Below are 17,860 nucleotides of genomic sequence, written 5' to 3' on the forward strand. Positions count from 1 at the left end.
CCTGGGCTCTGTAAAAAAAAGAAAAAAGTATTTGAAAGTCAGTTACATCTTGTGCGGCAGGACCCAGATGTATCATCTCCCCTTTCCCGCGTCTTGTTTTTCCACAGCATATCCGGCAGACCGCCCCAAACAGGTCCGGGGCCCGGGGACAGGCTGGCTTCCCAGGGCCAGGGCCAGGGCCACGCCGCCAGACAGAGCCTCCGGGTGGACGTGGGGGGCGACAGCAAGACAGGAGGAGGTCCCCGCCGCCTCCCCGGCGGGCAGCGTTCCGACGTCACCGTACTCCGTGCCTCAAATTGCGCCCATGCCTAGCAGCAAGCTGTGCCCCGTCTGCAAGACCGCCGACCTGACGGGCACCGTGGACGGCCAGCCAAACGTCAATACCTGCACACAGTGTCGCTCCATGGTGTGCAACCAGTGTGGGTTCAACCCCAACCCACACCTCACAGAGGTAGGCAGTCAAGTGCATGTAGTTAAACCCATTTAGGCCTAGAATTATTGAATGCTTTAACCAGTGAAAAATAGCAGATATACAAGCTCGCAGCGCGGCACCGAGTGCCGCGCTGCGAGCTTGTAGATCTGCTATTTTTGAAAAAGTCGTGAAAATGTGTGCAAATCTTTGAATATATGTATTTTCAAAGCGAACGATTGTAATTTTGCTTCTGGGTGGTCCCTGGAACTAAATATTTTGAGATGCGGGTCCGTGGCCAAATGAATATCATTTTGGGGGTCCTTCACATGAAAAGGTTTGAGAACCGCTGTCTCTCAGATGACTAACTGAGCTCCAGTTAAGTGAAAGAGACCTTTTCTTTGACAATGGCTAGCCAGTTTGCTGACATAGAAACATAGGTTTTTCATAGGATTCAAAAGACACTTATAGAATCGGGTCAAAATTCTAATTTTCACGATTTTTCAAAAATAGCAGATCTACAAGCTCGCAGCGCGGCACTCGGTGCCGCGCTGTGAGCTTGTATATCTGCTATTTTTCAATAGTTAAAGCATAAAATAATGATACACAATAATGTGTACCCATTCTAAATGGGAATCCAAGGTGTCCTGAGAGAGTAGCAGAAATGCCACGCCCCGAAATATTACATTATGCTACAGTAGGTCACATGGTCTTTCTCCAAACAGTCTGAAAAGTTGGCGGGACCGTATCAGCCTCTGAACCGAGTGACTGCGTAGTTAGTAGTGAATGTATACTTCGATCGTCGTATGGTGCCGCGCACAGAAAATAGACGATTTACAGGCTCACGTTGTGAGCTTTTGAAGCACGAGACCCTGGATACCCTTAAACTTTTTTTTTTACGATAAATATGCCATGAAGTTTGCGGAATCTATATCATTTTTACAGCTGCAACTGCTAGTTTAAAATGTTGTTATAACAATTCGCATTCTCACTGCAGTCAGCTCTCCCTCCAGGCGACAGACAGTAGGTACAGTAGAGGTGCGGCGTGGCGTCATCAACAATATTCGCCAAACAAGTAGTCTGATTTACTTGTTTTTTAGAGAACGTACTCAAGCTCTTACCAAAGCTGTGACCTTTTTTGGTGACAGCATTCCTGCTTTCACTGCATTATAGCCTATTATGACTGTTGCGATGGCAATAATAATAATCGGGTGACACAGAACTTATTGTACGTCAGTTCTGTAATAATGAGTCATGGGTCTTAATCAGGCTTCGTCCTTGCAAGCAATGATACATTGTAGATTTACAGTACACAATAGCTGAGCGAATTAAGTCATGGTTCACTTTGGCTGTCAGTCAAGTGTGTTTGTTTCATTTCGTCAAAAGGCCTCTAATCAACTCAAGTGAGTCACGGCGCAGATGTACTGCCAAATGACCATGTCACTTTATTATATACTACAATGTACTGCCAAATGACCATGTCCACTTTACTATACTACAATGTCTATACTACAATGGTAGCACAGCCATAGCCTGAGCAAATATAAGGGAGAGTACTTTGGTGTTTTGCATTTCACATTATGTAAATATGCTGGTGCCTTGTGCATGTGGGTGCACATGCACAGTATTGTGTGTACAGTGTGTGTGTGTGTGTGTGTGTGTGTGTGTGTGTGTGTGTGTGTGTGTGTGTGTGTGTGCGTGTGCGCGTGCGCGTGCGTGTGCGTGCGTGCGTGCGTGCGTGCGTGCGTGCGTGCGTGCGTGCGTGCGTGCGTGTGAATGGGGAACGATAATAGTAGTGGATGAGACTATATTGGAGAAGAGGATGGGTGAGAGGTGGTAAGGTGAGGGAAAGTAATAGAAAATATACGAGAGGAAGCCAGAGAGAGAGAGAGAGAGAGAGAGAGAGAGAGAGAGAGAGAGAGAGAGAGAGAGAGAGAGAGAGAGAGTAGACTTCCTATGGAGACGGAAGGGAGTGAAGGATGGCGTGGTGAGGCAGAATGTGAAGAGGAGGAGGATGGGAGAAAAGGGAACACTGGAAGAGGAGGATGTTGGTATTTTTCAGTTGAGCTGCTATGGGCTCGTCACACACTGACAGCCTGAGAGGGAGAGAGAGAGAGATAGAGAGAGAGAGAGAGAGAGAGAGAGAGAGAGAGAGAGAGAGAGAGAGAGAGAGAGAGAATAGCAGCGATAGAGCTCTGCGTAGAGCTGCTCCCCTGAGGCCCGAAGATTTACCCCCTAACCCACTTAGCGTGGACGTGGCTTGTGTTTCACTGCAGGACATTTAATATAATCCTTTATCAAGTAATCGATTAGTTTGTGATGATGATGATGATGATGATGATGATGATGATGATGATGATGATGATGGGAAAGACATATGATATGAGAATACAATTGAATAGCTATATGTCGTCACTGTCGGGCAGAAACCTCATATCTCCAAGTTTCAAATTTGTACGTTTTTTCGTTGAGTTAAGCCCTGCTTCATCATACAAGACTGTCGCACAAGACTAGTGAAAATAGCAGATCTACAAGCACACAACGACTCGCACTGCGAGGCGTTGTGTGCTTGAAGATCTGCTATTTTCACTGTTTTAAATCGTTTTTAAAATGATAAACACAAACCGAACGGTTTTGGACATACAAGGGTTCCACCCGACAACGACGATATAGTGTAGGAAACTAAAGTGAAATCTTTACCCTAAAGCAGAATTCCCTCTTTAATTATTACAATCGCAACCATTTCAAATGGCATTTCATCAGACGCTAGTTTTCTCGCCCCTCCCGTTTGTATGCGAATGCTGGGGAAAGAATTCTGGGAACTCAAATTAATCAGACACAAACCTGGGCCTTTTGCCATTTACTGTGAACTGGGGAGCAATTGTTTTGACTCGTAAAATGCGACGATTGAATTTGAGTATCTGAAATATCTTTATTTTATTGGATATGGTTAGAATACCCACAACCCTTAAGAAAATCCCCATGGGTGTTACATTTATTTTCTCATTCGTTTGTCAATAAAATAGTCCCAGGTACTATTGTCTGTTGATCACATTGTTTTTGAGCTTTTGGAGAAATCTTTTTCTGTTTACAAAATAACGATGGAGCTGTCTAAGATATATTCTTGAAGCAGACTTTCCATGACACAAGCACATCATTTGGAATAAGCTTCAACCAGCAATACTAGGTTATCCTTAAAGAGGTGGTGCCATAGCTTTGTGCTTTTTCAGTTTTATATGTATCTATGGAGTCAACATTACTCTATTAGACCCCCAGGTGTGGTTATAATATGCATATATTCCTAAAAGCTGAAAGCCTCTGAGTCAAAAGGCCCAATTGAAGTACACTGATATAATGACATCATAATATTATCCCCTCCCCCTTTTACCACACAACAACACTGTGGGTGTGTGGCTGACTTCAGCTGGGTCACCACCTACCTGACAACCAGGCATACATCGGGTGTGTTCGGAAATGCACTCTCAACACACTGGTGTGTCATGTTGTCGTTCGTTCATTTGGTGCACTCAGTGCGGTGTCGTTCGAAAATCCAGTGCGCTGCGCCCCGGGTGTGCTGAGTGCGCGCACTGAGCGACCCTACTTATAAGTTAAGTGTGGTGCGTCAGTGCAGTGTTTTGATTGGTTGATTTTCATGGCGGTGTTTCCGCTGTCTCTGTTTAGGTCCATCGTAAAACAGGGATAACTTTTCTTGTGTTGTGTGGCAGCGCTTGAAGGTTTTTTTTTTTAAGAATATCTTTATTCATGTCAAAGTCAAACAATAGATTCATATCATTAATTTACAATATAATCAAGACATTTCTTTTTTCTTTTTTTTCTCCCCAACCCAACCCTCCCCCCCATTGTCGTCATTGTCCTATCAGTCCACGGAATAGTTAAGGTGAATAGAAAAAAATACATACAAATAAAGATAAAAAGAAAAGAAAAGTCAACATAAATCTAAAGTATAAGTACAAAAAAGAAGAAAAAAAAAACATTCACAATAAAGTCATCAGTGGGTTGAACTATTCGATACACACACATCCTCATCATCAAGTGTTAGACAGGTACTGCGTTGGCGGAATATTTACAGATCCTGTCCCTACATAATGTATATTCCTTATATTTGACCAAACATATACTGAGCAAACCATTGAGCATGTTTATGGCGTAGGTTGATCTGCTGGGAGTGTCTCTAAGTTCTCGAAATAGGTGATAAAGGGATGCCAATAGGAGAGGGGGGGGGTTGGTGATTTCCACCCCAGCAGTATTCTACGTCTTGCTATTAAGGTACACAATATGTTCAATTTCTTTGTGGTCAGAATTTGAAAGTCCGTCGGTACTCCAAAAATGGCAATACGGGGAGAGGGCTCCAAATGAACCGAGAATACCTCAGATAACACTCCAAAAACCTCAGTCCAAAAGTGTACCAGTCTGGGACAGGACCAAAACATATGAGTGTGAGTTGCCAGTGATAAGGAGCATCTATCGCACTTGTCGTCAATTCCGGGGTAAATTGTGGCAAGCTTGGATTTACAATAATGAAGTCTATGGAAAACCTTGAATTGAATAAGGCCTAATCTTGCACACGGCGATGACGAGTTAACCCGGTCAATAGATCCCTCCCACCATTCTTTAAAAAAAGTTTCACCCAACTCAGTCTCCCACTTCTCCCGATTCCTAACTAGAGGGGTATCATTCAAACTTATGAGCGAGTGGTAAGTCATTGAGATCTGACCCCTCTGTCCAGGCTGAAGTTTAGTGCTTGAAGGTTTTTGACAGACAGGCAGACCAAGACCAACAATATCCTTGCTGCTTGGGTCACAGCCAAAATAGTTCTTAAACTACAACAAATTAAAGAAAACCTTTATTTGTGTGATTTCTGCGGGATGTTGTAGTTTAAGTTTGTTCATAATAAATTCCCTGATGGCATGGTGGTGACCTCAGACTCCAAGCTATAGCCTCTACACGTGGAACTGTTCGTTCAGCATAAGCTGTATTAATGTTCTCACTGAGGCGATATGGTCCCCCCTCCTCCCCACTCCTTTGGGGGGTATTTCTGGTTGTCATAGTGCATTTGCACACAATCTATGTGAGATTTGTCCTCTACTACATTAATAGTTTACACAGTGCCCGGGGAGCAGAGGGTTAAGTGCCTTGCTCGAGGACATTTCGACACATGTAGACCACGGCCGCGGGGGTGCAAACCGGGGACCTTCTGTTTCCCAGACGTCCTCTCACTCTACCCCTTCAGCTATGGCTGACCATACGATGGGAGTGTCTGTTTACGACACCAGTCATTTCTGAATATTTATACTTGTATAACAAGCTTTGACAGGGACTGGGAGGCAGTTTAGAGGGACAAACTGGAATCTGGAGAAAGAAAGAGTATGCAGTAATATATACTATATACAGTATGTATGTGCAATCCTATGCTGTATGTACGTTCTTTATGCTGCTCTAATTGTGTGTGTGTGTGTGTGTGGCGTGTGTGCGTGCGTGCATGCTGCGTGCGTGCGTGCGTGCGTGCGTGTGTAGTAAATGTGATGTCAAACTGGCCTTAGGGACATTGGTGAGAAAGAGGCAGGGAGAGAGACAGCCCGCCACAGGCGCCACACGTCCAGATGTAGACAGAGAGAGAGAGTGACAGGATAAACAACAGAGAACAAGATATCAAAAGAGGAGGAGGAGTGGTACAATGAGGAGAGGAGAATTGAGAAAGCACCACAAATACATGCTGCGTTATAATTGGTCCATTTTCAATTTATAGACGCTGCCTACCCTACTTCTCCTTCTACTCACCCATCCAGAAAACCCAGACACACAGCTGGGAGGGAGGGGGGGGGGGGGGGGGGGGAGAGAGAGAGAGAGAGAGAGAGAGAGAGAGAAAGAGAGAGAGATGGGAAAGGCGGGGAGCTAGAATAGGAGAGAGTGGGCATGATAAATGAACCATCATAGTCCGTCTATTCATTGCTGCTCTAAAGCTATGCAACACTATATTAATTCTGGCCTTGTAGCCCCCGGCTCCCTTAAAAAAAAAAAGCCCATTGTCCACTGCATTATTCCACTGCATTCAAGAAGCCAGTCCACTATATAGTGTGAGGTTTGAGGTATTAACGGACAAAATATTGAAATATTTAAATAGGTTATTTCTTACCAGGCAGAACACAATAAAAATATATGAAACAAGATGGGATCTGATAATAGCGTGGCTCCCAGGTGGATTTTGGACTTCGTGTGGCCCCCTTGGGTTCCATTATAAATTGTAAGTTAAGATATATATATTTTTTTATATATAATCATAAAACATGTGAAGGAAAATATGAGGAGGTAATTCCTTGGCCTGCTGGCAGTGTGTGCACACGGGTGTCACGCCAAATTCTGGGCCCTGGGTACAAGGATTCACTGTGGGCAGATCAGATCTACAAGCTCACTGTGCCGCGCTGTGAGCTTGTAGATCTACTATTTTTCAATAGCTAGTATAAAGTATAATATATCGTCGTTGTCGGGTGGAAACCTCGTATCTCCAAGTTTCAAATGTGTACGTTCTTTCGCAAAGCAAAGCCCTGCTTCATCATACAAGGCCGTCGCACAAAAGTAGTGAAAACAGCCGATCTACAAGCACACAACGCCTCGCAGTGCGAGGCGTTGTGTGCTTGTAGATCTGCTGTTTTCACTAGTTTAAATAATTTTTTTAAATGATAAATGCAAAACGAACTGTTTTGGACATACAAGGTTTTCACCCGACAACGACGATATATAAGTATAAAATAATGAAGGCCCCTCCACCTTGGGCCCTGGTAACTCAGTCCCCACTTTTCCCCCCCTTGTGACGCCTCTGGTCATGGCCATGCTGGCCTTTGATGAACACGGACATACAAAGTGAATGGACAATATTATTAGCAGAAACACATAAAGAGCAAGCCCTGAATGACCATAACAGGTCTGTAACTCTGAGAGTGTTCAAATGGAACCAAATGGACCCTTACTACGGCTTACGGGTCCATTTGGTTCCATTTGTACATTCTCAGAGTTAAAGGGGTCCTTGCAAATAAAACAATGGAGAACCACTAGTACTAGACTCCTAATGTGCCATAGTGTCGTAGTAAATGAGGTCCACTCAATATAGCAGTGATAGCTGAGTGGTTAGTGTCCATACCCAGGACTCTGGAGGTCCCAGAGGTCGCAGGTACGATTCCCTGCTCCAGCTATCACTGCTCCCCTTCCCTCGTGCTCCTTGTGGGCAGCACTGGGTTAAGCTGAAAACTGAATTTCTCTCGTGGGATGATGTAGGTAAATTCTCTTCTTCTTCAATATGCCGACGGGCCGCTGTTCCGACTAGTGTCAGCAGGTTAGTTACTCGTCACGGTTACTGAGTTTAGGTTTAGGGTTAGGGTTAGGGTTCATTTTAGTGTCGGCATACCGGCCCGTCGGCACGCTGATGCGGACCCGTAGTAAATCAGTGTCATACATATTCTGAAGAAAACCTGGAGACTTGACATTCAGTAATTGGGTCTTATGATCAAAATCAGAACATTTATAATGGTATGTAAAACAGACAACACATTTGTACGGACATATTGAAAACCCTTGGACATTTGGCATTGATAGGTTTATCTGTTTGGCAGATTAGCTCCGGATACATAGACACCTCTTAAAGATGGCTAGTTTCTTTACAGGGCCAGAGTGTAAAACCTTGAAAAAATGAAATCCTTGAGAAATATAAATGACTGCAGTAGCTTGGCATAGCATGGGTGATTAATGTCAAATTGACCGGCTTCATTGGGAATCGTGTGTTTCCAAGGGATATGACATATAGTTTAATTTATATGAATGTATTAGTGAATTAGTTTGTCCCAACAGTATAGTACTTGTGCAAATTCATTGTCAAGGAAAGCCTAAAGTTTGGCGTGCTACTCCTCCCACAGTTTTGGTGGCACACACAACACAAGCCACAAGTCCTCTGTATTCCTCAATGAGCGGTTCAATGTAAACAGGAAGTAAATGAGGGGAGACAAATGGTGTTCGGCCACAGATGGGATTAAAACACTTTTTATTGAAGTCCAGACAGACAGACAAAGAACTTAAAATATTTCGAGTAGGAATGAAAATGAGCAAAAATAAAATATTTCGAGTAGGAATGAAAATGAGCAGGTGCACGGTGGCGCAGTGGTTAGCGCTTCGCCTCACAGCTAGAAGGTCCTGGGTTCGAGTCCTACCGGGGGACGCTGTGGGTGCTGGGGGCGTGTTCCTTCCTCCGTGTCATCAGCACCCACACCCTAGGTGGGGTCGGCGATAGGGCCTTTCTGTGTGGAGTTTGCATGTTCTCCCGTGTCTCCTAGGGTTGATACCCTCACAAAAACATGCAGTAATCCTGGTCTCAATAATGCCTCCCCCTGGCCAGCCGGGGTGCCTGATGGAGGGGAAAGGAACTGGTTGGAATAACATGTTCCTTCCACGTGCTACGTCCATCCCAGGGAAATCCCCCCTGTCAGGTGAAAAGAAACAACTTGGACTACCCATGCATTGAAGGAAGCATGAGGTTTGTCCGTTGTCTCCCCAGGCGCGGCAGAGGGAGAGCAGAGCCCAGGATTACATAGGCAATTGGCACTGGGAGAAATGGGTTACAAAACCGTGGGATTAAAAAAAAAGGAATGAAAATGAGCAAGGAACGTAAATGGACAGCAAACTCAAGGAACCCAGTCTGCAGGAAATCAGTCTTTTGGGGTCCACAATAATGATTTCCTCCGGCAAAGTTGGTGCACAAAGCTGTGCAGAATGCTCTTGCACACACACAAGAAGCGTGTCTTCTTTTATGAATATGAACATTCAGAGAGAATTCCGGGTGGAATCTCTCCACTGCCTAAGTCATAATTATTCAGAAGAATTCTTGGTTTTGAAGCATTTATAAGCAGAGATGTTGGTTGGTGTGTTCAAGTTATGTAAGGTTTACAGTATTTAACTGACTGCTCAGTTTTCCCCCTGCATGCCATGCATCATTATGCGCATAGGCATAATGACTAAATTGGGGAGAAGAAGGGTACAAAAAGAAAAAGAAAAGGAGAGTGGTACAGACAAAACCTGAATGTTGGGGGTTTTACAACCAATTTGAGCCTCCCTTCATTGTCATTCGTTACCTATTCGTTTTAGAATTGATTTGATTGATTTTACTTTTAAAGCATGGCTCAGTTTTAGGTCCTCCCTACAACGCAGACCTTTTAACCCCATCTGAGCCGGAGCGCAGCCTGGGATCCTCAGGCAACGCCCTCCTGGTCCTTCCAAAGTCAGACCAAAGACAGAAGGCGATCGGAGCTGGTCTTTGAAGTGACCTGGATGGAAAATGTACTTTGTTCAGTTTTCTTTTAAATCACTTCTAAAAACCCACTTTTACAGATTTGCTTCTACTATCTATTTGTGACCTCCAGGCCGAGGGTGCGGTCTAGACTATGTTTTAGCCCCGTTCGTCCATCCTAGTGTGTGTGTGTGTGTGTGTGTCCGTCCAATTTCCGGCACAGTTGGAGACGCAAAACAACTTTTTTCCTACAGATTTTTTTCCAAACTTCATCTGATTTATCATATTACGTTGTACGTACTGGTGTGTTGCGAGGAGAACATGTTTCTAGTTACAGCCTGGATTTGTGTTCTTATCTCTTTGTTCTTTTATTTCTTGCACACTTTTTTCCTTTTAAGCCGTTTTATTGTTTCTTTCAGACTTTTTATTATGTTATGCTCTTTGTTCTTGTCTTTGTTGTTGTGTAAAGCTATTTCTAACTATTTTCTAACAATTGAAGCTCTATTTACACTTGGAAGAGCAGGGAGACAAAATACAACCACCCCAATTGTATAAGTTATATTGTATTGTAACATACAAACATTCCAAGAATCATTTACCAGTTTTACCAATAGCAAATAAGAAATAATGTGAGATTTAGAGCCATTCAGCTTGAATTCTTGACCCTGAAAAATAGCTCCATCTAAAAGCCAAATGTCTAGTTGCATTCAATACAAATCCCAGTGATAGTTACTGTAACAGAATTAAATTAACATGAGCTCCCCTCCCCCATTTTCTTTTTTTTCTTCTTCTGCGTATTAGGTCATTTCAAGGGATTACATCTCTTTCTGAAATTGATTTAATTAGTGTTCAGAAAGGGCTTGGCGATTCTTAGGAGAAAATAAAGAAGGAGAGATAGGGAGATGCATAACAAAATTAGCTTACATAGCAAACAGGTAAATGCACTTGCAGTTAGAAGACAGGACGAATGGTCCCTGAGTTATGCCCGGGACAGACAGACACACACACAGACAGACACAGACACAGAGATACCATGAATGTAGTAGAAAGATAAGGACACACTGTCATAAGCAGATTATAATGCATTATAGACACAGGCTTCATAGAAAGATTTGCCGAAAATTCCGTTATTATTGGCAAAATGGAACCAAGATTTTTTTAGATCATTATGCATAATGTCTTTGAGGACCGTGGTTTCTAGTTTACATCACAGTTACTGTACGTCACAAACAGTTGCACCGCCATGAGACGAAGCATACATGGAGCTGTCACATGCTGTACTGTGCTGTCCGTCTTTATATAAAAAGATCACAGAATAAACTTCAGAGTGAAAAATATCTTAATATAAACGTTGGGGCAAAAAGCTTCCACATGGAGACATCGCGTACTGCGTTTTTCAAACTGTGGCTTTAAGTGGACAAACTCCATGAACTGGGTCAAGAATCCAGCTGAGACACAAACACGCTGAATTTTGCATTATGCAGAAATATTTTGAAAAGAAGACCGCCTGATGCACAATCTAGGACAGTGGTTCGCAAGCACTTTCTCGGCAGGAATCATTTAATGCACTTCAGATTAAGTTGGCTGGGCCATTATACTAGGGCATTCACGAATAGTGATTTTTAGTATTCGAATTATTCGACCTCAAAGTATTCGAATAGTCGAATATTCGACAGGACTGGCCAAACTGTTAAATATTAAGTAAGCAAGAGGCGAACATTGTGAAAATAGCCGATCTACATGCTCACAACGCCTCGCGTTGCGAGGCGTTGTGAGCATGTAGATCTGCTATTTTCACAATATTTATCTGCGGAAACGAGTCCCATTAAATGTAATACTTACAATTCCAAGTGCTTGTCAGGGTGTTCCCCAGTTCAAATATGTTTTAAAAAGGTTTGAGAACCCCTGGTATAAAGCATTAACAAATTCATCCACCAGGGGCATTGACAACCCATTCTTATGACTTCCTATCTAGCCAAGCTTTATAAACTATATATTTTTTAAAGAGCAAACAATAAAATAATATAAGCAAATATTCGACTTCAGTGAACAACGTCGAATAGTGACTTTGATATTCGAATATTCGAATATTTTGTGAATGCCCTACCATATACTCATATACTAAATAATTGCCACAGCAACAGGAATTATGGACAAAATCTTATCCAACGATAAAACATTTTCTACGTTTTGGAGAGGCTAAATCCTCCGAGAGGCTAAATCTCATGAAATGGTGGTCAATTCGATTCCACCAGAGTCTTTTCAGGCACATCCCACAGTGTCTGTTCTTTGCACCGCTCGTCACTCCTGCAGACTAGACTAGTCGTTCGGCTGTTGTGGTGAACGTCCCAGATAATATCAAACATGTTTGATTGTCATCTGGGTGGATCTGATGCGTCTGTGAGCAGATCGGGAGGTTTAAGATTGGGTCTGTGTGAATCCGTCACGCTTAGATGATCATCTGGATAGATAATCGTTTCCGACCTGAAACCAGGTTTTCCTGTGCTTTGAGCCGAGCTTCAGACACCAAGGTTTTCCTACAGAGCAGGGCACCGTCACATTGACATTATAGTCTCAGTCTCATGCTATAATAATACAACTATAGCTTTTATAGCAGGCAATATGACTGGTTGTGTGTGTGTGTGTGTGTGTGCGTGCGTGCGTGCGTGCGTGCATGCGTGCGTGCCTGCCCCTGTGTGTGAGAGAGGGAGAGAAAGAGATGCAGAAGGTGTTGGGTCATCTTTTGATATCTTGTGGCCCAGTATTTTGTGAATGAATGAGTCAATAACCCACTGCATTCCAGAGCATCCTCCTCATTCCCAAACTGCAGTGCTCAGCAGCTCTGTAAGTGCTGCATGGTGATACTGCGTCGCTCCTCTGTGTGTGTGTGTGTGTGTGTGTGTGTGTGTGTGTGTGTGTGTGTGTGTGTGTGTGTCTGCGTCTCTCACTGCCCCTGTCATTTATTTGGCGGCTTCTGTATGTTTTTATTTTATTTTATTTAACCACTTAAACCCTGGCCTAATATAGCTATTTTGTTGTGTGTCAGATAGCAAAAAATAGCCATAAGCTTGCAGCGGGACAATTTTTTGCCGATTGTTCGCTATCATGACCAGTGTTGAATTGGCCGTGTCGCGCGGGTACACGCCGTCCCCAGTCTTTTTCAGCAGGCGGCCAGGAGCACACGCACGCACATGTACTGAGTACTAGGGCATTCACCAAATATATATTCTTATTTTTTTTTATTTTATTGTTTTGTCTTTAAAAATATATATATTTCTTTATGGTTGATAAAGCTTGGCTAGATAGGAAGTCATAAGAACCCTGACAAGCACTTGGAATTGTAGGTAATACATTTAGGACCCCCAAAATGACATGCATTTGGCCACGGACCCGCACCTCAAAATATTTAGTTCCAGGGACCACCCAGAAGCAACGTTTTAGTTACAAACGTTCGCTTTGAAAATACAGATATTCAAAGATTTGCACACATTTTCACGACTTTTTCAAAAATAGCAGATCTACAAGCTCGCAGCGCGGCACTCGGTGCCGCGCTGTGAGCTTGTATATCTGCTATTTTTCGACAGTTAAAGCAGTCAATAATTCTAGGCTTACCGGTAAATCAATGGGTTAATGGTCTGCTAACTCCAGACGTGCGTGTGACGTCATTAAAATAGCATCCCCCAAAACATTAAATCACCAATACTGATCATGACGTGCCCAGAATAGGGATGCCAGCGGTTATATAGGATTTATTTCGCCCATTTCTAATGCTTTGTTTCTGGCATAGGACGAGTGTAGACATGCAGGAAACCAAGGGCAGAGAGAGGTGAGACAAGATGTGGAGTCGGATTGGAACTCTTGGTCCTTTGCAACTCACAAGGATCATTATATAGTCTGTGTGCATTGGCTGGCTGCGGCCACCAGACACTCCCAAGGCTGCTGTAGATATACTGGTGATGGACTGTGTTGTGGCCATTGTGCCCTTTAATAATACAAACAATGTGGCAAGGAGGGAACTTTTGTAGACCTGCCTGGGATGGAGAATGTGATATAATGTGTGTGTCTGTTTGTTTGTTTTTGTGTGTGTGTGTGTGTGTGTGTGTGTGTGTGTGTGTGTGTGTGCGTGTGCGTGTGCGTGTGCGTGTGTGTGTGTGTGTGTGTGTGTGTGTGTGTGTGTGTGTGTGTGTGTACACGCTCGTGTCTATGCGTGCGTGCATGCATGCGGGCGTGAGTGCGAGCGAGAGAGCATGCATGTGAGAGAGGGCTGTATTGCATACGTTAGGGCCTGCTGTGCTCTTGTTATTTGATCTAGACCCAGGTCTCATGGGTCTTTATTACTAAAAGCTTCTATTTCTGGCAGCGCTGTATGTGTTGCTCTCTTCACAAACCCAACAGCGCCGGTCCGTTCTGGTGGCTCAGCAGCAGTGGGACTAGTGTGGACACATGTCATGTTTTCTTTTTTTTTGGGGGGGGGGGGCTGGGTGGTCTCACCTATGACCTTTGTTGCGTTCCGCTTCGATTCTCACTTTCCCTGATTTTTCCCTCGTCGCTCTTCACTGGAGGTTATTTTATAATGGAAGCAGAAATGCCATGAGAAACAGAGCAGCACAACAGAAGTACAGCACTGGGGCGCCTGCTGGCCTAGCGGTCCAGGCGCATACCACTTAGGCTCAGTGTAGCCTGACAGCGTGTGGCTGGTTCGATTCCCGATCCCGACCAACCTTTGCTGCGTGTCGCTCCCATCTCTCTCCCCATTTCCTGTCAGTCTACTGTCCTATCAATAGTACAGTACTATTTGGCTATAGCAGATCTACAAGCTCCTTGTGCATCACATTGTGAACTTGTAAATCTGCACATTTTTGCTACTTTTGTGCAACACCGTCGTACGCCGAGAAATAAAATAGGGAATTGTTTATGAAAAGAAGAAAGATGGAATATGGAGTTATAAGGTTTGTTGCCCGACAACGATGATATGTGAGATGAGAGCAAGGGAGAGAAGAAGAGTATTGGGAGCATAGCAGTGAGGAAAGGAAAGGACAAACAACGCCTGGCTAAGAAGAAGAAGGAACAAGATGGAGGGTGTAAGACAGAAGTGATAGAAAAGGGAGGGCGGGCATGGGAGGGAGAGACAGAGATGTCGGCTGTCTGCTTGTTGTTGTGTTCTTTTTTTCTCTCTCTCTCTCGTTCTCTTGATCATGATGAAACAGATCATATTTCATAATAAAGATCCACACGATTGCCTCGTAACAAGAGGGGAAGGAGGAGGAGGAGATGAGATAGAAAGATGAGGTGGAGGCAAAGGCACACAGAGAAAAAAAGATGAAACTGATGAATAACAGCTTGCCCTCCTCCCTATAAGTGCCCTGCCTATGTTTTCACGGGCTAATGCGATTGTCTTAACTGGCATTTGGAAAAGAGAACAAAGGGACATCAGGGGAAGGGGGGAAAAAAAACTAAAGAGTATAAGGGAGTGCTCACTCAGGGATGAAAAAACAAAAAACAACAGAATAAGGGAGTGCTTGCTTGCGGCCTAATGACGGCTTTGATTTGATAAAGGTTCAGATGTTGGCTGCTGTTGGCTGGTTGCTCTTATTCTTGCTGCCCGCATTACTCTGACTGTCCCCGGGGTTCACTGAAAACTCCCACCCACTCAGTTTCCCGCCCCTTGATTGACAGTGAAAACCATGTATGGCAGCTAGGGTTCCCCAATAAGCGGCCCGCGGGCCATTTGCGGCCACACGGGGGGCTACTGTCTGGCCCCCACCAACCCCAGTAATAATGGTGGTATAAGAGCAGCAACAACGCTAGTATATCGTCATTATTGGGTGGAAACCTCGTATCTCAAAATGTGTACGTTCTTTCACAAAGTAAAGCCCTGCGTCATCATACGAGGCCGTCGCACAAAAGTAGTGAAAACAGCAGATCTACAAGCACACAACGCCTCGCGAGGCGTTGTGTGCTTGTAGATCGGCTGTTTTCACTCGTTTAAATCATTTTTAAAATGATAAATGCAAAACGAACGGTTTTGGACATTTTCACCCGACAACGACGATATCTGAACTGTCACTGGAGTAGCGGGAACACCACCGTCGCCCCATGCAATGTTGTGGCCCTCGGCTTGGTACACTAGACATAATTCGGCCCTTGGGGAAAACTAATCGGGGAACCCTGATGTATGGCCTCATCACTCCTTATATACTGTATACTGCCCTACGCGAAGCTAAAGTGCAGTACGTTTTGGACACATGGACTTATTTGTGTATCCTAAAGGTCAAATTAGCCTCTGTGATTTTGGGGGATAAACAACTACCTCAAAAACCGATATACAATCAGTGTAATGTCACTTGGGTATAATATGCCAATATCTCATCTGGTTGACCATTTGAAACACTTTTAAAGCCATGTTTCAGTCAAAATGTGTTCGCTGTTATGTTACTGCACTTTGTACTTTTACTCCACAATTTATTTTTTTAAACTTTAGTTAGTAGTTACTTGATTACTATTACAAAACATACATTACCCACTTAAGCCCTAAATACATTTCGGCTATTTGCAAATATCAGATCTTGAAGATCTTCCAAACAGTTTTTTTTTTCTTTTTTTTTTTTTTACACATTTTATACTTTTAAAAACGTATGAAATGGAACATTCTGCATAATGAGTATTTTCGACTTTTGGTACTTTAAAGTACATTTTACGTGTAACAGAGACCTTACGTAGCCTCGGGCCGGGAGGCGAACCCGGGACCCCGATATCTGATGGCATATACGGTACGTTACCAGTCAGCCAAAGAGCCAGGCTCGCTAGTGAGCAGCAACGCACACACCGTATAGCTTACGCTTGTATCTGAACTGTACTGTCCTGTGCTTCTCCTATGCCAACTGCTGATAAAGTATTCAATCAATCAATCAATCAAAGTACTTTTTCCACCACCATGCAGGCACCAGGCTGAGACAGTGCTGAGCCTGCGACTGATTCTGTCCGTCTATAGAGATCCAACTCTCTGAAAGGCAGATAGAGTCAGACCCACTATAGCAGATTAACACACTTGAACAATAGGTGCTCCCTCTGGCACTGGTCCTCTGAGTATCTTAGCATCTTAGTATTATAGTTATCATTCTTAGTTTGGGCCACCTTTCAGGTGGCATGTGCACACATTTGTGAGTATGTGATTACGCTTGACATTCTGCATGCTAGTGTGTGTGAATTCATTACCACTATTCTGGTCGTATACCATACAATGTATAGTAGGCTTGCAGGTCCAAGACATACAGGTACAGTATGTGAAACCATCTTGAGTACACAGTAAAATCCTGAGTGGTAATTTAAATTTAGGTCCATTTTCAAGCTCTCATAGTTAGATTAACACTCAGGACTTTACTGTGTATAGGGAGTAGGGACGAATCGATACGTTTTTTCCTTATAATCCTGCACAGCTCAGTGGGCAGAGTTTGGCCCATTACAACTGTCAGTGTTCAGGGTTTGATTCTCATTCGGGCACCCACGTTGAAAGTTGTATAAAGTCGAGTCACACACAGGAACCCTTCTCACCTATACTGCCTCAATTTTCTTAAAGGGATAGTTAGTTCACCCCCAAAAAAACAAAAAATACATCCATGAATTCAAGTCTCCATGGGGTGAGTAATCGATAGAAAAATCGCTAATCACAAATGCTTGTGATAAAATGGTAAAATTATTTTGCTCGGTCTGTCTGTGTCTCATACGGCTTTGTGTGGACATTTCAGAAAGGGTTTTTGTTTTTATTTTTTTTATTAACGCAGGAACAATGGCTTCCATTATACAATAGCATGCTAACTGTCCAGGAATATAACGTTTCTATTAGCTTGGATTCCACATCGATGATGTCACTGGCAGGCAGGTTTCTGAACTGTCCACAGCCCTCCTCTGAGACACAAGACAGCATAGAGAAAAATGGTACCACGTTACCACAAGCATTTAGCAAGAAGAACCAATTATACGAAGGTAGGTTGAAAATGGCTGAAGACGTCCTTTTAAGCCAGTTAAGGGCCCTATGAAATATTATAGCCAAGTGTCCGAAGGCAGTGATGTCAGTAGAGCAGCTGTTCAGCCACTAGGATGCCAATTACTACATATGGCCTCGTGCCACCATACCACCTCCGTCCTCTGTCATCTTCTCCTGT

The 17,860-nt window shown here is 43.6% G+C and overlaps 1 protein-coding gene across 1 annotated transcript in view; it reads left to right on the forward strand.

Moving 5' to 3' along the window:
* The window catches only part of bsnb (bassoon (presynaptic cytomatrix protein) b), a gene marked incomplete at both ends in the record, with an annotated part of 112,762 nt that overhangs the window by 10,528 nt on the left and 84,374 nt on the right, over positions 1-17,860 (forward strand). Inside the window, 2 exon segments of the mRNA XM_080728142.1 lie at positions 108-234; positions 236-451. Of these exon segments, the coding sequence (XP_080584268.1) occupies positions 108-234; positions 236-451 (343 nt within the window).

Source organism: Nannobrachium achirus, assembly GCF_963921795.1.
Source record: "Nannobrachium achirus genome assembly, chromosome: 6".
In the NCBI taxonomy this organism is placed as follows: Eukaryota; Metazoa; Chordata; class Actinopteri; order Myctophiformes; family Myctophidae; genus Nannobrachium; species Nannobrachium achirus.